Source organism: Dioscorea cayenensis, chromosome 7 (genome assembly GCF_009730915.1).
Source record: "Dioscorea cayenensis subsp. rotundata cultivar TDr96_F1 chromosome 7, TDr96_F1_v2_PseudoChromosome.rev07_lg8_w22 25.fasta, whole genome shotgun sequence".
NCBI classification, from domain to species: Eukaryota; Viridiplantae; Streptophyta; class Magnoliopsida; order Dioscoreales; family Dioscoreaceae; genus Dioscorea; species Dioscorea cayenensis.
In genome coordinates this window covers 31,396,092-31,413,134 of record NC_052477.1, presented here as the reverse complement: position 1 = coordinate 31,413,134, position 17,043 = coordinate 31,396,092, and the positions used below count along the sequence as shown (strand labels likewise).

Below are 17,043 nucleotides of genomic sequence, written 5' to 3'. Positions count from 1 at the left end.
GTTGCTAAGAAGAACAAAATAAGCCAATGAATGAAGAGTGCTTATTTGAATAGAAAGCAACAGAATATGTTCTTCTGTATATTTCAATCAAAGTATTAGCCTAGGTTGTTGGTCTTACTTTGGACTGAATAAATTATATCCAGTTGATCAAACACAAAAACAGGACTTCTATTATCAATTAATCATTGTAAACACTCCTAAGAGTTTAGCTGACTTGGACGTGATACTTAGTCTTGGGCTTACACATTTTGAAATCGAGAATGAAATTCTATTATTAGTTTTTTTAGAGCCTTCCACTAATCTTGCTGCATGGACTCCGATGATACTGAAATTAATGATTCTCTTTTACAAGTTGGTTTACCAGTTCAAAGTAGAATCAGTTTTTCTAAGAAATATAAATCAAAGATGACACTGAAGGCGGCCGAGTACGTTCTGTTTTGCCATCGTTTATAAATGAAACAAAAATCCTTCTACTTGTCAAGTTTGAAGCAGGGAATGGGGAATTCTTCATCTCCTCTTTCAATTTCCATTCTCTTCTCCTTGCTTGCCTCTTTTGTTTCTCCAGCACCTCCATATTTTCTCTCAAGAGGGTCTTCTCTTTCAGTAGAGCAAGAAGCAGACATCTTAATGTCACCAGACAAAACTTTCTCATGTGGTTTCTATAGAGTCGGAGTCAATGCCTACACCCTCTCCATCTGGTTCTCCAACTCCGCCGACAAGACCATTGTCTGGACGGCCAACCGTGACACCCCAGTGAACGGTCATTACTCTAGTATGACTTTGCAGAAGGACAGGGGTCTTGGTGCTAACTGATATTGATGGCACGGTCTTATGGAACACCAACACCAGCTCAACAGAAGCCCACCAAGTTCAGCTTCTTGACACTGGGAATCTTGTAGTTGAGGACGACAAGGGTGGTATCCTGTGGCAAAGCTTTGATTCACCTACTGACACGCTTCTTCCCTCACAGCCCATCACCAAAAACAAGAGGCTAGTGTCAAGCATGGTTAGAGGATCAGTATCTACAATAGCAGCAGACATGGAGTTCTTGATGTGAATGGTACATTTATAGCAACTGATGGGCTTGTGTTCATTGCTTCTGATGCTGGTAAAAGGATTCGAAGAAGATTAACTATGGATTATGATGGTAATCTCAGACTGTATAGTCTGAATGAGTCCACAGGTTTGTGGTCGGTTTCATGGCTTGCTTTTCCAAATCTATGTCTAGCTGATGGACTGTGTGGCAAGAATGGTATTTGTGTTCCTGGCACTCTGAAAGCCCTGTGTACATGTCCTTTGGCTTATGAAATGGAGGACCCCGGTGATTGGAGTAAAGGTTGCAAGCCCAAGTTCAACATCAACTGTGGGAATTCTCAACCATTGACATTTCTGGAGCTTCACAAGACTAATTTCTGGGGGTACGACATCATTTCTAATGATTCAGTTTCATTCGATGCTTGCAAGGAAACATGTCTACTGACTTGCTCCTGTGTAGCTTTTGAATATTGGATGGGCAGTGGCAGCTGTTACATCAAGAATGAACTCTTCAACGGTAGAAGTGATCCGAGCCATCCGGCCAACATGTATGTTAAAGTCCCACTCTATGTCATCAACTCCTCTGCTTTCTCCAGACCAACTGGCCAAGATAAGCATGAACTGGTCTGTAATCCTAATGTTGTCAGAACTGGTTATTTTAGAGTTAGTGGTGGTAGGACAAAATGGCCATATTTCTACTGGTTTGCATTTGCATTTGGTGCGATTGAAGTCTTGTTCATTGCATTTGGATGGTGGTTCATATCCAAGAGGAAGAGGAAGCCAACACCAATTGAGGAAGGGTATAAGCTGATTGCCAAGCAATTCAAGAGGTTCACATATAGCGAGCTAAAAATGGCTACAGGAAACTTCAAGGATAAACTTGAAAGAGGAGGATCAAGGACTGTGCACAAAGGAATGCTAGAAGACACGAGAATTGTAGCAGTGGAGAAGTTAGAAATACAACTAATGAAATACAGCAAGAAAGAAATACAGAGCACTGAGAAGGATTACAAAATTAAAATACCGGCAGCACAAAACAAGAAGTCAGAATCCAACTAGAAGAGGAACCCATCCGCAATGAAGACATTCATGATCCAGCGAGGAAGATCGCGGCCGAAAAGAAAAAGATTTAACGTGGAGAAGTTGAGACCGAATGAGGCTAAGTGAACAGCAGGCATCATCCATTGCCGAGGTATGCAGTGAATGCGTGGGGAGTCGTGGACGTTCAGAAGGTTTCTAATGGCATCAAGTTGCGAGCGGAATCGCCAAGTGATGACCGGCTCAGGAGTAAAGATAGTAGAGGCGATTGTGGGAGACTGAACAAATATATGCTTGATGTGAAATCCATGATCGAGAGCTGAATGAAGAGCAGCAGTGATGGCGGAGAGATCATCCAGAGATGAATCATTCACCGTGAAAGAGAAACAGCCTGCAGATTGTATAACGTAGTTAGTATTGGTGATAAAGAAACCAGCAGAACATACCTCAGAGGCTTGCTGAACACAAGAGTAAGTGAACAAAATGAAGTCATCAGACATTGGGATATTGTTCAGAATGAGCTTTTGTCCAAACAGGCTTCCCCCGCAATCAACGTACTCCTGCACATGTGCAATCGCTCTACAAACAACAATGGGGACATTAAAACGAGCATTGCGGAAGATAACATCACAACGGGATTTCCAAATCATCCAAGCGGTTGCGGAGATAACAGAAATAATGTGAGTTGAGAAACCTCCCTCAGTAAGCCAGAGACCAGAACCAAAGCCATGCGGGAAATGAATGTAAGTGCTTGTTTTCGATTGAGGTATGACCAGACCTGCTTGGCTTTGGGACAATGACAAAATAAGTGATCGATAGTTTCAGAGGAGAGGCCGCACAGCCGGCAAGGGATGTCAGGGCCAAGATTCAAATAAGATAGAAAGTTAGAAGTAGACAATCGGCCATGAAAAGAGTGTCCAGATAAAATGTTTGCTTATGGGGGCAATATATAGTTTCCAGATTAATCTCCAGCCGTGCCAAGGATCCACCTGATGCACTCTGTGATTAAGATGTGCATAGACAGATGAAGAAATTTTATGCTGCTTAGTTGGGGGAGACCATGCCCAATGATTAAGAGAAACAGAATCAATAGAGACAGAGCTCAAACTTTGCGAATTCAAATTAGGACCAAACACATGGTGCAATCGCGGCCTCACACCAACGTTCCCCAACGATAACATCATAAATAGTAATATTGAAATCAAGCAAGCTCATGTTAAAAAAAGTCGGTTTGACAGCAATCGGAGTGTTGAAAATCCAAGGGTCCCAGAAAAAGGAGGTGAGAGAGGGATTAATCGAAGTAATGCGACAACAGGATTTGATGTGAACAGCAACGTTAAAAAGACTTCGAAAAAACCACGAACACTTCGCGGGAGCGGAGTTGCTCCAAAAGTTCACATGACCATATTTGAACCTCGCAATGTCAACCCAAATCTTATCCTCCATATTTAAATAGCCGAAAACATGTTTGGCCAAAAGAGAAAATTTGACAAGAGAAAGGTTGCAGATCCCTAAACCCCCCTCAGGCTTACCTTCACACATGATATTCCAATTCACATTGTGGATGCTCGTTCCATTGCTATTCCTGCTCCAATAGAACTTCCTAACAACTTTGGTAATCACAGAGATGACCCCCTCAGGAATAGAATATACAGAAAGGAAGTAAATGGGAATGGAAAGCAGAGAGGAGTTAATTAAGGTGGCTTTCGCAACGAAGGAAAGGTTAAAATTACTCCAGTGATTGCATTGATGTCGGATTTTGTCAACCAAGGGATTAAAAGTGGAAGCGGTAGGACGTTTGGGTGAAATGATAATCCCAAGGTATTTAAAAGGGAAGGAAGCTTGAGATAGGTTTAAGATGGAACAGATGCGAGAAGACACATGTTTGTTACACCAGGAAGGAAAAAAGATTTGGGACTTGGAAAAATTAGCACGTTGACTGGAAAAAGAGCCATAAATGTTAAGACACAAATTGATACTCCTGGCGACGCGTCTAGAGGCTTGGGTAACAACAATTAGATCGTCGGCGTACATAAGATGGTTGAAATTAGAATGAAGATTTTAACAAAAACCGGGAATAGAACCATTAGAAAGACCGGAATTGAACAAAGAGGTAAGAACTTGAGAAACCATAATAAATAAATACGAGGAAATATGATCTCCTTGACGAACTCCCTTGGACGAGGAGAACCAAGGGGAAGAGCGACCATTGATAAGAAGAGAGAAAGAACATGATTGCAAACAAGTAGAAATCCAAGAAATCCAAAGCGCAGGGAAGTTCATACGGACAAGAACAACAAGAATTGCACTCCAATTAACAGTGTCGTACACTTTTTTTTCAATATCAAGTTTAATAATCATCCTAGGGGGTTTTTAGAATCAGTTTCTAAAGAATGAACGATCTCTTGAACAACAATAATGTTATCGAACGAGCACCGGCCAGAAACGAATCCAGCTTGCTCTCGACCAATCAAATTAGGGAGAACAAGCTTCAAACGATTAGCCAAGAGCTTAGAGATAATCTTAAAGTTCACGTTACAAAGAGAAATGGGTCGAAAATCCGAAACCGATTTGGGTCTATCATTCTTGGGTATAATGTTATCCAAGCAAAAGATTTCTGGGCTGAAGTGAGTGTGATTGCTGGAATATATCACATGAATCTTGTTAGGATCTGGGGGTTCTGTTCTGAAGGTTCACGCAGGTTCTTGGTGTCAGAGTACATGGAAAACGGTTCACTGGACAAGCATCTGTTCTCTGAGTCTGAGCACAACTCTGGTAAAACTACCTTGCTTGAATGGAGGAAAAGGTTTCGGATCGCAGTAGGGGTGGCCAAAGGATTGGCTTATCTCCACCACGAGTGTCTTGAGTGGGTAATACATTGTGATGTGAAACCCGAGAACATACTCCTGGACAGTGATTTCGAGCCTAAGCTTACGGATTTTGGGTTGGCGAAGCTGGTGAAGAGAGCTGGAATTCCTTCAGTGGTTTCAAGGATTCGAGGTACCAGGGGATACATTGCTCCTGAATGGGCTACTTGTCTTCTCATCACTGCAAAGGTTGATGTATATAGCTATGGAATTGTGCTTTTGGAGTTGTTGATGGGAACAAGGGTGTCATTTAACAGCTGCAAGGTGGATAAGGAGCCTGCAGAAGAGGAGTTGGAGCTGTTTGGTTTGCTTAGGATGTTGAAAGGGAAACTTGTCAAGGGATGATCAGACACATTGATTAATGGGATTGTTGATAAGAGACTGAACGGCCAGTTCAACTACACGCAAGCTGCAGTGATGATGAGGATAGCAATTTCTTGCTTGGAGGAGGAGGCTAGTAAAAGTCCAATGATGAACTCTGTGCTTGAGATGTTCTCTTCACTTAATTATGATGCTTCTGCTTCTGCAACCCATAGGCCATAACAGCAAGGCCCTCTTCTTTGAAATATATGCCTGCATTTGTTTTTTCGTTTTCTGACAAAAAAACAAGTCAAAGTGGATAACCTATGTATTTGCTATACCTACAATAATTATGCATGTATAAGTTCATTCCTCTCACTATCTTGTATCCTAACTTCATGATGATCTAATCAATAATCAATAATCAATAATCAATAGTCAATAGTGATGGTTTCCTTCAGTAACAGATAACAATCATGGTTTTTGCGTTAATTGTAATTCATTCATTTGATTAGTAAAGCGACACACACATGATGCAGAAATGTGTAGGGGCATAACACGTGGAGTCTTATTTCTAATCAGATTTAAATACTTGTACAACATAAATATTATTAATGAGGAAGGCAAATTAAGACAAATACGATGACATAATTAATAATTTTTAACTCAACAGTTAATCTCTAGACTCTACTGGGTACATCCTCATCATCACCATCAGAGGAGTTGGCAATGCCCACCCTGCTCTGCACACTCTTGTAAGAGTGCCTCCTTGCAACCAAGATATAGATGACAACATTGACAGCATCCATGGCAGCAAGCAACCAGAAGAACTTATCTAACCGGCTCTTGTTCAAGTCCTTTGCAAACCAACTTGTACCTCCTCCTCTCCGAGTCACATAATCAACCACAGTAATAAGGAGGCTGCTCAAGAAGTTAGCTGCACCAATGACACTCAAATAGAAGGCTATTCCCAAGCTCCTCATGCTGTCAGGCACCTGATCATAAAAGTACTCCTGCAACCCCACCAGTGAGAAACCATCACCAAAGCCAAGTATCACAAACTGAGGCACCAACCAGAACACACTCATGGGAACCACCTTGCTTTCATCCTCATGGGCAATGCTCAGCCTCTTTGCTTCTACAATGGCCGCAATGACCATGGCGATGACAACCATAGCAATGCCAACACCTATCCTTTGGAGAACGCTTATACCACGCTCATTACCAGTTAATCTTCTAAAGAAAGGTACCAGAATTCTATCATACAGAGTGACACAGATGATCATACCAATGGCACCAAGAGAGAAAACAGAGGCTGGAGGTATCTCAAAGCTGCTAGTGAGTCTTCTGTCCATAACAGCGCATTGCTTGAGAAAGAAGGTGGTTGACTGTGCGATACTTATGCCGAAGGGAATGGTGGCCAGCCATATAGGGATTATGTTTATGATCAGTTTCAACTCCTCCACCTGAGTCACTGTGGCTAGTCTCCACGGATTCATGTGCTTCTCATTGTTTGTGTGCTCAATGATGGCAGCTTTGTCCAGGAACCTGAACTGGTTGGTATGGGACAAGAGTCTCTTCTCAGAGAATGAATTTGAGACCTCATACAGCTCCTGTGTGTTAGCAGGATAAGGCAGGTGCCTCTTTCTCACTGCTGCAACAAAAGTTCTCATGATGGGTGTCAAAGTGCTGCCTTGCGGAACTCTGTACCTGTAGAATGGTCTTCCTAACAAAAAGATGGACAGAGCTATGCCCATAATAACACACAGCACAACGTAAGACACCCAGAAGCTGATGTTATCTTCAATGTACACAATAACAGTTACACCAAGCATCAAGCCAGAGCACAAGCCAAAATTCCACCAGTTGAAGTAAGACATCTTCTTCATCTTCTCATGAGGATGGTCATCATCAAATTGGTCAGCTCCGAAGCTTTCCAGTGATGGCCTGTGGCCCCCTGTACCAATGGAGATCAAGTATAATGCTACGAAGAAGACTATCTTATGTAGTCTTAGTGATCCATGGCAGGGGCCGTCAATATCGGTGCAAGGCTTCAAGGCTGGTGCTAGTTGGGACAGGATCAATAGGCCTAGTCCCTACAATTGAAATCATGAAAAATATTTATTAGAAAATAAAAAAAAAACAAACAAACATATTAAGGAATTTGCCATGGCCCACACATGGCATGCATGCCATCGTATCCATCGAACACAAGTTCAGCACCAAAAGCAGATCGGTAAGTGCATACTTTATGTAATGCCCGCAGTGAAAGTGTATGACAACAAAAGGTGTGGTTGAAATCCATGAGAATATCTTATTAGAGATCTCATTCATTTGGAATTAGGTGCCCCAGTCCAATCCTACACTTGTTCTCGTCCGTAAAAGGACAAAATGATGATCATTAAAATTTCCATGAATTTAGTGTTCATTTGTTAACTACCGAATCTGATGCTATGGGCCTATGGTTATATGAAGGATAAGGAGATATGAATAACCGTTTGATGGATGAGTACAATGAAGTAATAACCGCAGTTTAGATGAATTACTGTTTACTGAGTTGTGAATAAATTGATCATAAGGATATATATGTGAGAATTAAGAAGGAAATGAAGTACTAACCGCAGTATAGATGAAAACTGAGAAGAGAATAGTGGAGAACCTCCCCAGGTAGGCATCAGCAATGAATCCGCCAAGGAGGGGCAACATGGTTGTCACTCCAGACCAGTAGTTCACAGTCTTAGCTGCAGTCTTAAGCTCTTCATGTAAGACTTTTGTCAGATACATCATCAAGTTTGTGGATATTCCAAAGAAGCTGAGTCTCTCCCCAAACTCTATGGCTGCATGCATACACATAACAATTCCAAACTGCATGAGTTGTCAAACTTGAATATACATATATACGTATCAAGTAATAATAATCATAAATAAAATATGCTTATGGAGACATAATTTGAGTCTATAACATGTTATGCTATGAAGCTAATTAAATGATAATGGATATATATATATGTATATATATGTGAAGCAGGAGGATTACCTATTATGAAGAGAGCTGCTTTCCAAGCTCCAGTAGATGCCCTTAGAGGAACATTTCCTTTATTATCAACAGAGGAATCAAGCACCCACTTCTCATTGTCATCTTGCATTTCCTCTGATATTTCAGTGTTAAACACTGGTGCAGGTTCTTTAGAATGCATAGGAGTTGCCATATACAGATACGCTTCTCCTAGGAAGAAGAAAAACTAAGCAAGCACCAAAGTGACAAATCTTAGCTCTCAAAGGTTGTGAGTTGAGAGGGGACCTTGTGGCTTGTTATATAATGTCCATTGGAAGTGACTCCTCTTTATTCATTTATTTATTGATTTTGATATTTATTTATTTTCTTGGTGAGAAAGAGGGTGGCAATCTCTTTGATCCGTATCCATGCATTTCATTATCAATGAAGAGGAGCATGGAATTGTTAGCTTTACTTTTCAACATTGGGCTGTGATTAGTGTTGAATAGAGATGAGAATAGAATCCAAACAAAGGTGAGTGATGAGTTACACTTTTGACTGGCTTTCAAAAGCTATGCTGCACTCAGGCTTGTAGAATCAAAGCATATCTTAATTTGCTAACCAAAATTAGTTCACCTGACAATTTTCACTTGATAGAAATTAATATACATCTCTCAATTCATTAATTGTCAGTTGCCAAATGAGGATGACAATCCCAGATACGTTTGGGATTTGCTATGACAGGAATGAGAGTTATCTCTGCTAATACTCCTTCTAAAAGGTAAATATGGATGGTTTGTTTTACAAAAACACTTTTACAATAAAAGAAATCATTTAAATAAAAGAAACTAATGCAAAAGAATTTCTTCTTGGTGTATAACAAATGGTTAAAAGAATTTCCGTGTGTCCGCCATAAACCAATTAAGGTAGTAATTGTTTACCTTAAGCTGAAATCATTCAGAAGTATCTGAATAACATGCAGCTAGCATAAACTAATTAAGGTAGTAATTGTTTACCTTAATCTGAAATCATTCAGAAGTATTTGAATAACATGCAGCTAGCAACAAATTTCATCACAGACATAACAGGGACCAATTATAATTTTTCTCTTCTCTAGTTGCATAGTTTCAACATTGGAAAGAACAGGGCAGCTGTTTTTCTGATAAATTGGTTCTTGGTTACATTAACCATGTGAACTTAACCATGCACTCTCACAACATATCTCTTCTGCACTGTCTACGTCGGATGCCGACTCTCTACACTGGTTCACACAAACAACATTAAAGTAAACATAAGTGATAAGTATTGGTTTCTTTCACCAATCAAGTCATTTTCTCAAAAAGTCAATTGATATTGCAGGAGAGGAGATTGAAGACTCCACGGAATTATCCATATCTATCAGGTTATTTATCAGTCATTTTACAATAAGAGCATTCCTCCCATTAACACTTGATAATTGATAGTTAAAATTGGGTTATATCCTTAAGTCTAAGGGCATATTATCCATGGCCGACACTGCCACAATACAGTGTGTCCCTATTTCAATCCCAATCCATTTGACTTGATAGGTGTGGTGATAAGCGTGTCCAACGGAGTGGTGTAATCATGCTACTCCACTACAATGTTGCAGCAGCAGCAGCCAGACACACATAACCAGAAAAATAAACCTCATTTTACAAACCATAAAAAAGGGTTAGTTAAATGATTCCTATCTTTAAGTTCATAGTGTTTTATCCACTAACTCAGCAAAGAAGTTGACCACTAAATTTTACTTTTTGTATTGAATTGTGTGAGTGGTGATAATGCAATCAAGAATGCGGCTTTGATTGTCAGAGCATTATCCAATTAATTAATACTGTTTTCCGAGTGCCGCTTTTATCGCTGACTTTTGTCACCATATTGAAATTGTTTCTCTTGCTGGGTGTTAAGATTACATTACATGAATATTGCTGAAACACAGTGTACCTTCTCTTAATCTCTTCTCTTTCTCCTCTCCTCTGATCACTTCATGATATGCTAGTAGTTATCATCCATGAAATTCTGAATTTTTATCATGCTCGGATTGTCATGCAGAGCATCATCAATCTTTATCAAAAAGTCTGAATAATAATGATAATAATGAGGAAATCACAACAGTATACAAAACGAGATCTAACATAGGTGTGTCTATCCACACTCCACATGAAATGGACAAAATTAATTAAGTATATGGTTGATCAACTAGTCAATGACAGTATTATCAGTCCATTTTTTTCGTGGATGGAATCCTACTGTTTTCCCACCAAACATTATGATTAGATGTGATTATCCCTGAAAGATGACCTATATCAAGAGGCACGTACTGTAATTACTAAAAGTTTAATCATTCAAACCTCAGTTTCAATCTCTTCAATCAGAGTCTAAAAGCTGAGATAGTGCACAACAACAGATGAGATAATTTCTGATCTAATTGGATTATATCAAGACTCACAGAGGATAATAACCAAATTTGTGGCTCTAGTCACAAACTCCCATCAATTTCCTCTAAAGTGGAAAAGCTGCTGTCAATCAGGAGGAATTACATCAACAAGCCTCCAATAAACAAAACCTGAAGATAGAACCAAATCCAACAGTCTCTCTGCTACTAAAATACCATTCGTATGAACCTATTTTACATTGAATATATTATGCACTATCCCGTTGATAAAAATCAAGCAGTAGAAATTACACGATTCGCTTTACTGTTTTTTGGAAGCTGTTTAGCATGTATAATAATGTAAAGAGCATTATCATGTCAAAGCATTTGCTTTTGCAGTAACCTCGTGTCATGTTCTTATCCACTAAATTAAGTTAGCAGAAATATGAGCATTACCAGCTCAGTCAAAGCCTCAATGACATAATAAATAGCCATTCCTAAACACAGGTTAAGATAATATGAAAAATCCATTGATAAAATTTTACCATGAGATCCAAAGATGAGCATATTACATATGAACTTTATTACTATTTCAGAATCAACTAATGTTACAAAAAGAAAAGAGCACCAAAGTCTCACAGGCATGTAATTTCTTCATCTCGCTTGCTTGCTAAGAGACTCAAAACCAAGAAAACAAAGTGAGAAAGAGAAGATACACAAAATAACACAGGTTGCTATCATTAAATTAAATAGAGCATGTTCCTTGCAACGATGCTAAATTCCACCACCAAAAAAATCACACGTCAGAGAGAGGTCAAAGAATGATATGCAAAGGGGACCATGTTGAAGCTCCTGATCTTGGGCCAAATGAGGCTCATTAAAAAGTACTAAGTAGAACAGCAATTTCTCTTTGTAAAGCCTCCAGTAGAATCAGTTACATTGATTGTGGTCCCTTGAGTCGGAGTAGCTGCAGCTGCTGCCTGTTGAGCAGCAAGAGCCTTCTTGCTTATGATGTGGTAAATCTCTGTAAGAATAGTCTGGAAGGCCTTCTCAATATTCTGGGCTCCCAATGCAGAGGTCTCAAGGAAGGAGAGACCCTCTTTCTCAGCCAATGCCTGGCCATCATCCTCTTGAACAGATCTTAAATGGCTCAGATCAGACTTATTACCAGCCATCATGATGACAATATTGGAGTCTGCATGCTCTCTAAGTTCATGGAGCCACCTCTGGACATTGTCAAATGTTTGCCTCTTTGTTATGTCATATACCAGGAGAGCACCCACAGCACCCCTGTAATAAGCACTTGTGATGGCACGATACCTTTCTTGGCCTGCTGTATCCCATATCTGTGCCTTTACAGTCTTCCCTTCTATCTGTTCACAAAGTGAAATGATTGTTGCATTCATCAACATTCAACAACTATTCCAGCAATGGACACCCCATATTGAGAGAACTACAGGCAGTGGTTAAATGAAGAAATCCTCAATCTGAATGAACCTCTCATGGTGAAGTGCCAATTCTCCACTAGCACAATCATCATGTTCAAGTTCAACCATCTTTAAAATTGCAAATTAGGGACATAATTTAATTTTGTCATTATAATGTGAATCTCACAGTCAACCATAGCAACCAAACAAACAGTAACTGTTATGAATTACCTTATCTAACATTGAGTGTCAACTCCTAAAATATTGGCTGTAGTTCGGCCATAATGATTCCCAATGAAACAAGGCAAATTCTGAAGAATTAATTAACAACAGACATGAACTAATTCTCACTTGATTTACCAGAAATATAAACTTATTTTTCTTAATAAGGAAGACAAGCTAAACTTTCCTGTGTGAAAATTATGTTGATGAATAGTTTTGTGGGAAATGGGCAGCACGACCACATTAGACAGCCTAGATTATGCAGTGGAATCAAGGCTCATCAAAGCATGTGAAGTTAATGGGATGGTCCAGCCAATGGGCAGAGTCTACATCACACCATTCAGGGCCAGGCCACCTGTTGGCTGTTGTTGCCTGCCTAGCAACACCACTGTAATCTCTTAAAAAAATAAAAAGATCTCAAGGAATTGATTCCTCTCCAATGAGTAAACTTTACAAAGCCAGGAACTCCATCCACAAAACAAAAAAAATGGCTCCGAAAAGGAGACATTTTGGATGGTTATAGCGCTTCCTCCTCGTGCCATTCGTACGAAGAAGCACTAAGGATGCAGGATGCTAAGAACAAAACATTCACAGAGGTATTTAGTGCCTTTTGCCATGCTTTTCAGCAACCTAGAAAATTCTATACTAAACCTAAACTCTATCAGAACATTTTCCATCAACGATCCGCACCGCAGTAATGGTGAAGTGAACTACATCAATTTAACCAAGATTAAAACTGGTATTGCTTGCCAACATATAATTATGCTAAAAAAAACAAAAAAACAAAAAGCTAATAAAGGTAAGATTTTTATTATCTGGTAACAAGAAAAGCTTGACCTGAAGCGTCCTGGTGGCGAACTCAACACCGATGGTGGACTTGGATTCCAGGCTGAACTCGTTCCTGGTGAACCTGGAAAGGATGTTGGATTTCCCGACGCCCGAGTCGCCGACGAGCACGATCTTGAACAAGTAATCATATTCATGATCCCCTCTTTGGGCCATGTACGATCGATAGATCCCCTGTCACCGCTGTGCCGCCACCTTATCAGATTGATGTCATGTGATGTGATGTGCATCTAAATCTAAATCTAATTCTAATTCTAATCACAGAAAAACAAAGGAGCGAATTGGTGATACCTGATGCAATAAGAAAGAGGAGGAGATGAAGATGAAGACGGCGAAGAAGGAGAAGAAGAGGGGAGACCCTAGACACTGGTGATGAAAGCTAGAAGACGACGAAGAACTTGCCTGAGCCTCCATTACATTGGTTTTCATACCTTTTTTTTTAAAAAAAATAATAATAATAATTTTTTATATATATTGTGGTCCAATTTGTGAAGAAAAATATAAAAAAATTATATTTATATATATAATTTTCGTTTGTCAATTGTCATGGACTCATGAGTCATGAGGTAGGTGTTGGCAGTGGGCGTGAAGGGCCTGATCATGTGCTTGCGTGAGCTGTGATTCTGTGAACTTAAAAGGCGTTCATATTTGTTTGTTGGCAGGCCTTGCAATGTTGATTATTATTGGTATATTTTGGCTGGCTGCCTGCCACTTAAACAAGAATTCGATTTTCAGTTTAGTGGTAGGTAAAATAATATATAAGTCAGGATTAAAGTTAAGCAAGCTGCTTTCACAATTCACAATTCACAATTCACATAGACGAGGAATATATTCTAATTTGATTGAATTATGGGAGTCAATGGAAACGATAAAAAAGATTTTTTACCGAGTTCCCCGTACAATCATTGCCATTTATCACATATTTTAAAGAAAGGCAATCAACAAGGCCATGTTTCTAGAACTATAAAATTCTCTCTCTCTCTCTCTCTCTCTCTCTCTCTCCCTTTCTTTATTTTCTAAAAAGAAAGAAAAAAAAAAAAAGATAAATTATTATTCTATTAAAAATTTAAAAATATATTTTCATCACAAACTCTTATTATGGCTAAATATAATTTCAAAGGTATTGCGATTGTGAAACATAGCTTAGATTTTTTTGGACCTCGAGCTTTATAAGAGAAGTGTTCTAAAGTGATGATAAATCATTTGAGTTTTGGTAAATTACTGATGGATTTGTTTCATCCATCCAAAGATTTTTTTAAAAAAATGTGTAAGAAATAATAATCAGATGATAGATTATTGGTCATAGGTGACACTACTGGAGATAAGAGATTCAAAATTCATCATTGAGTTAGATGCTATGCATTATCTCTTTAAATTTTGTTTTTTTTTTAATAAAGTGGATAAACCACGAATTTATTGAATTTTCTCTTTAAATTCAATAAGCAATCTCAGAAAAATATAAGATTTAATTAATAGTGGTAATTGAATCATCTAGATAGAGTATTTTTCAGTTCAAGACTGCACACAGAAAAATCATACCATTAATAGAGTGGACCTATATTTATAACCTATGTTATATGATTGATAGTAGATTGATTATACAGATGTAGGGTCCAAGAGGGCCCAGCAAGTCCAAGAGTTGGGCTCATAGTGGACCGGGGACTTCATAGCCAGGGCCCAGGATTGGTGAACCGAGCGCTAATAAAGCGGGATAACTGAAGCCGCGCCAATTTCATCTCATTTCGTTTTGGAGAAACAGCGCTCGTTCTTGTGACGGCGAACGATGAAGAAAGACGAGATGGTGAAGCTGATCAGCGCCGAGGGCTTTGAGTTCGTCATAGATCTCAAAGCCGCCATGCTTTCTCAGACCCTGGGCGGCGTGCTCACCTTTCCAGGTCCTCTCTCTTTCTCTTTGCTATTAAGATTGAAGCTTTCTATCTTTCTCTCATCTCTTATGGTAGGTGGAATCATGGAGAAGGGGCACGGAGAACTGAGGTTGCGCGAGATAAGCACCCCAATACTTGAAAAGATCTGCCAGTACTTATATTGGGCATTGCGATTCGCCAGGTTAGGTTCACCTTCATTGTCTCCCTTATGTCTTCTCTGTTTCTCCTAAAACTATTGCCATGTTACTGTTGCGGATTGAAATTGTTTCTTGGGTTTTATGCCTTAAAGTTTCCACCTTGGGGCAGGAGTGTCTGCAATTCTGCATCTTATGTTCCCTGAAAAATACTCCAGGAATAAGCTTTATCTGTTACGGACCATGGACTTTCTTATTAGATTTCTTGACATAGTTGTGCATGTTTCCTGTAGTACTGATCACTTGTTCGTTAATTTAGCAACCACGTGCTACCAGTGACTTTAGTGCATCAAACTTCAGACTGGCTGATTAATTAATACTCAAAATTGCCGATTGATGCACTTAAGAACTGTTTATGTGACAATTGGCGTCAGTGCAACGTTGTACTTCTCCCTTGTTGGCCATTATTAGTTTGAAGATATAATGATTTAATAAAAAAAACTTATATCTGTTAATTTATGTCATGTAAGTATGAATAAAACAATTTGTCTTTATGTATTAAGCAAAAAAAAAAGGTTTTCCTTTCATATGCTATTGTTTATTAAGAGTATTAGTTATCTTAGATTTCATTTTCAGATTTGCATTATCTTTGTTTTCCTGATTCTTGGCAGTGTAGAGGAGACAGATTTTCATATTGAACCGGAAATAGCTTTGGAGTTGGCAATGGCAGCTAATTATCTTGATGCATGAGTGATTTTATGAATCCTTGTAATTTCTTGACTAGCCTCACCTGTGATAGTGGTGATGTTTATACGGGTAGCTATTTTATTGTTAGCATTATTTTGGAATATAGTGTACACTTTGTTATGTTCGATGAAGTAATTTAGTTGTTCTTTTCTATTTCCATTGCTTTGCACCATTGTCTTGCTGACCCCAAAAAAATGTGCATTTATGTTTGTGCAACCATTCTCGGGGTGTGCGTGTGGTCTAGTTTGGGTTCAGATTGAAATTTAATTGTGTTTAATGCTTTTCAGTAATGATTCTAATGGATATATATTCAGCTATATATGATACCATTTTTCTTTTTGTGCAAAACTTTCTGCAAGAAATGTGTAAATCTCTTCGTGTTCTTTATATCCTGTTGTTTTTAGTTCCTCTCCTCACTTCTGGTGAGAGTTCTTTCTTGTGTTCACTGTTTCTTTTTATTCAATAAAGTTGTGGTTTTTCCACATTTATTTCAAAAGAAATGTGTAAATGCTCTGCTCAATAGTGTCTTAGAAAATCTAATAAAGGTTATGTTTGAAGATGCAATTGACATTCAAGGAATATAGATTAATTGAGCTTCTTTTGATGGTGTGTTATTTCCGCAAGATGCAAATATATCCTGGAACATTTTTCACTGTTCCTTCCTGCCACATTTGAAGGTGAATTTCTTTGCAACAGTGCAAGCTTTGATGCTTGTCTGTCATCATTTTTTGATAAGGAAGTGGCAAACTAGATACTATACTGAATTTATGCTGGAGGTGACTGCTTCATTTGCAGAAGCAAATTTTAGCATGCTGTAAAGCTTTTCACATCAATCAAAGAGATATATTTCCTCACAAGAGTACTGGTAGGAATGCTGACTATTGACAAGATCAAGAAGCTAGCATCAGCTGATGTGCTTATTATTGGTCATCGGCCGGCCATCATGGTATGCTACAAACAATTCTTCATTCAATAATCAAGCCTGATATTTATGACAAGCAAGTTAGGTTTGACCAAGACACGCAAGGCCGGCCTTTTCTTTGGCGTCTTTACTTATGTTACAGCATTATATTCTCTAATATTCCCGCCTCTTGTTTAACATGCATAACTATCATCACTGTAAGGAGAGTGTTACCTCTTTTTCACCGGCG

General features: G+C 38.9%; 4 protein-coding genes across 6 annotated transcripts; 2 read left to right on the top strand and 2 right to left on the bottom strand.

The window, feature by feature from the left end:
- The first annotated feature begins 74 nt into the window (after positions 1 to 74).
- On the top strand, positions 75 to 5,613 carry LOC120265354 (putative receptor protein kinase ZmPK1). The gene is given in 4 exon segments (XM_039273227.1): positions 75 to 798; positions 800 to 1,013; positions 1,016 to 2,078; positions 4,466 to 5,613. Coding segments are annotated over 4 exon segments (2,640 nt in total). The 5' UTR covers positions 75 to 453; the 3' UTR covers positions 5,484 to 5,613.
- Positions 5,614 to 5,786: 173 nt separating this feature from the next.
- On the bottom strand, positions 5,787 to 8,546 carry LOC120265656 (protein NRT1/ PTR FAMILY 5.6-like). Its single transcript, XM_039273608.1, has 3 exons — positions 8,278 to 8,546; positions 7,860 to 8,077; positions 5,787 to 7,336 (listed from the first exon to the last, which is right to left on the bottom strand). The coding sequence occupies exons 1-3, from the start codon at positions 8,447 to 8,449 to the stop codon at positions 5,921 to 5,923; spliced, it is 1,806 nt and encodes a 601-aa protein (XP_039129542.1). The 5' UTR covers positions 8,450 to 8,546; the 3' UTR covers positions 5,787 to 5,920.
- Positions 8,547 to 11,190: 2,644 nt separating this feature from the next.
- On the bottom strand, positions 11,191 to 13,571 carry LOC120265465 (ras-related protein Rab11C-like). 2 transcript variants are annotated; one of them, XM_039273391.1, is made up of 3 exons: positions 13,417 to 13,571; positions 13,117 to 13,320; positions 11,191 to 12,003 (listed from the first exon to the last, which is right to left on the bottom strand). In XM_039273391.1, the coding sequence occupies exons 2-3, from the start codon at positions 13,279 to 13,281 to the stop codon at positions 11,518 to 11,520; spliced, it is 651 nt and encodes a 216-aa protein (XP_039129325.1). In that variant the 5' UTR covers positions 13,282 to 13,320; positions 13,417 to 13,571; the 3' UTR covers positions 11,191 to 11,517. The 2 variants fall into 2 exon arrangements, with proteins under 2 accessions (XP_039129325.1, XP_039129326.1); XM_039273392.1 differs by having other exon boundaries at positions 13,117 to 13,308.
- Positions 13,572 to 14,855: 1,284 nt separating this feature from the next.
- LOC120265745 (elongin-C-like) lies at positions 14,856 to 16,130 on the top strand. Of its 2 annotated transcripts, none has more exons than XM_039273704.1 (3): positions 14,856 to 15,020; positions 15,087 to 15,192; positions 15,817 to 16,130. In XM_039273704.1, the coding sequence occupies exons 1-3, from the start codon at positions 14,909 to 14,911 to the stop codon at positions 15,893 to 15,895; spliced, it is 297 nt and encodes a 98-aa protein (XP_039129638.1). In that variant the 5' UTR covers positions 14,856 to 14,908; the 3' UTR covers positions 15,896 to 16,130. The 2 variants fall into 2 exon arrangements, with proteins under 2 accessions (XP_039129638.1, XP_039129639.1); XM_039273705.1 differs by having other exon boundaries at positions 15,822 to 15,899.
- Positions 16,131 to 17,043: the final 913 nt, after the last annotated feature.

Excerpts from the sequence above, each read along its gene's own strand:
- LOC120265745 (XM_039273704.1), top strand. The coding sequence starts at position 14,909 with ATGAAGAAAGACGAGATGGTGAAGCTGATCAGCGCCGAGGGCTTTGAG. Across the intron at positions 15,021-15,086 it reads CGGCGTGCTCACCTTTCCAG|GTGGAATCATGGAGAAGGGG; the intron begins GTCCTCTCTCTT and ends CTCTTATGGTAG. Across the intron at positions 15,193-15,816 it reads TGGGCATTGCGATTCGCCAG|TGTAGAGGAGACAGATTTTC; the intron begins GTTAGGTTCACC and ends GATTCTTGGCAG.
- LOC120265465 (XM_039273391.1), bottom strand. The coding sequence starts at position 13,281 with ATGGCCCAAAGAGGGGATCATGAATATGATTACTTGTTCAAGATCGTG. Across the intron at positions 12,004-13,116 it reads TCGCCACCAGGACGCTTCAG|ATAGAAGGGAAGACTGTAAA; the intron begins GTCAAGCTTTTC and ends CTTTGTGAACAG.
- LOC120265656 (XM_039273608.1), bottom strand. The coding sequence starts at position 8,449 with ATGGCAACTCCTATGCATTCTAAAGAACCTGCACCAGTGTTTAACACT. Across the intron at positions 8,078-8,277 it reads AGCAGCTCTCTTCATAATAG|CCATAGAGTTTGGGGAGAGA; the intron begins GTAATCCTCCTG and ends GTATGCATGCAG. Across the intron at positions 7,337-7,859 it reads CAGTTTTCATCTATACTGCG|GGACTAGGCCTATTGATCCT; the intron begins GTTAGTACTTCA and ends TTTCAATTGTAG.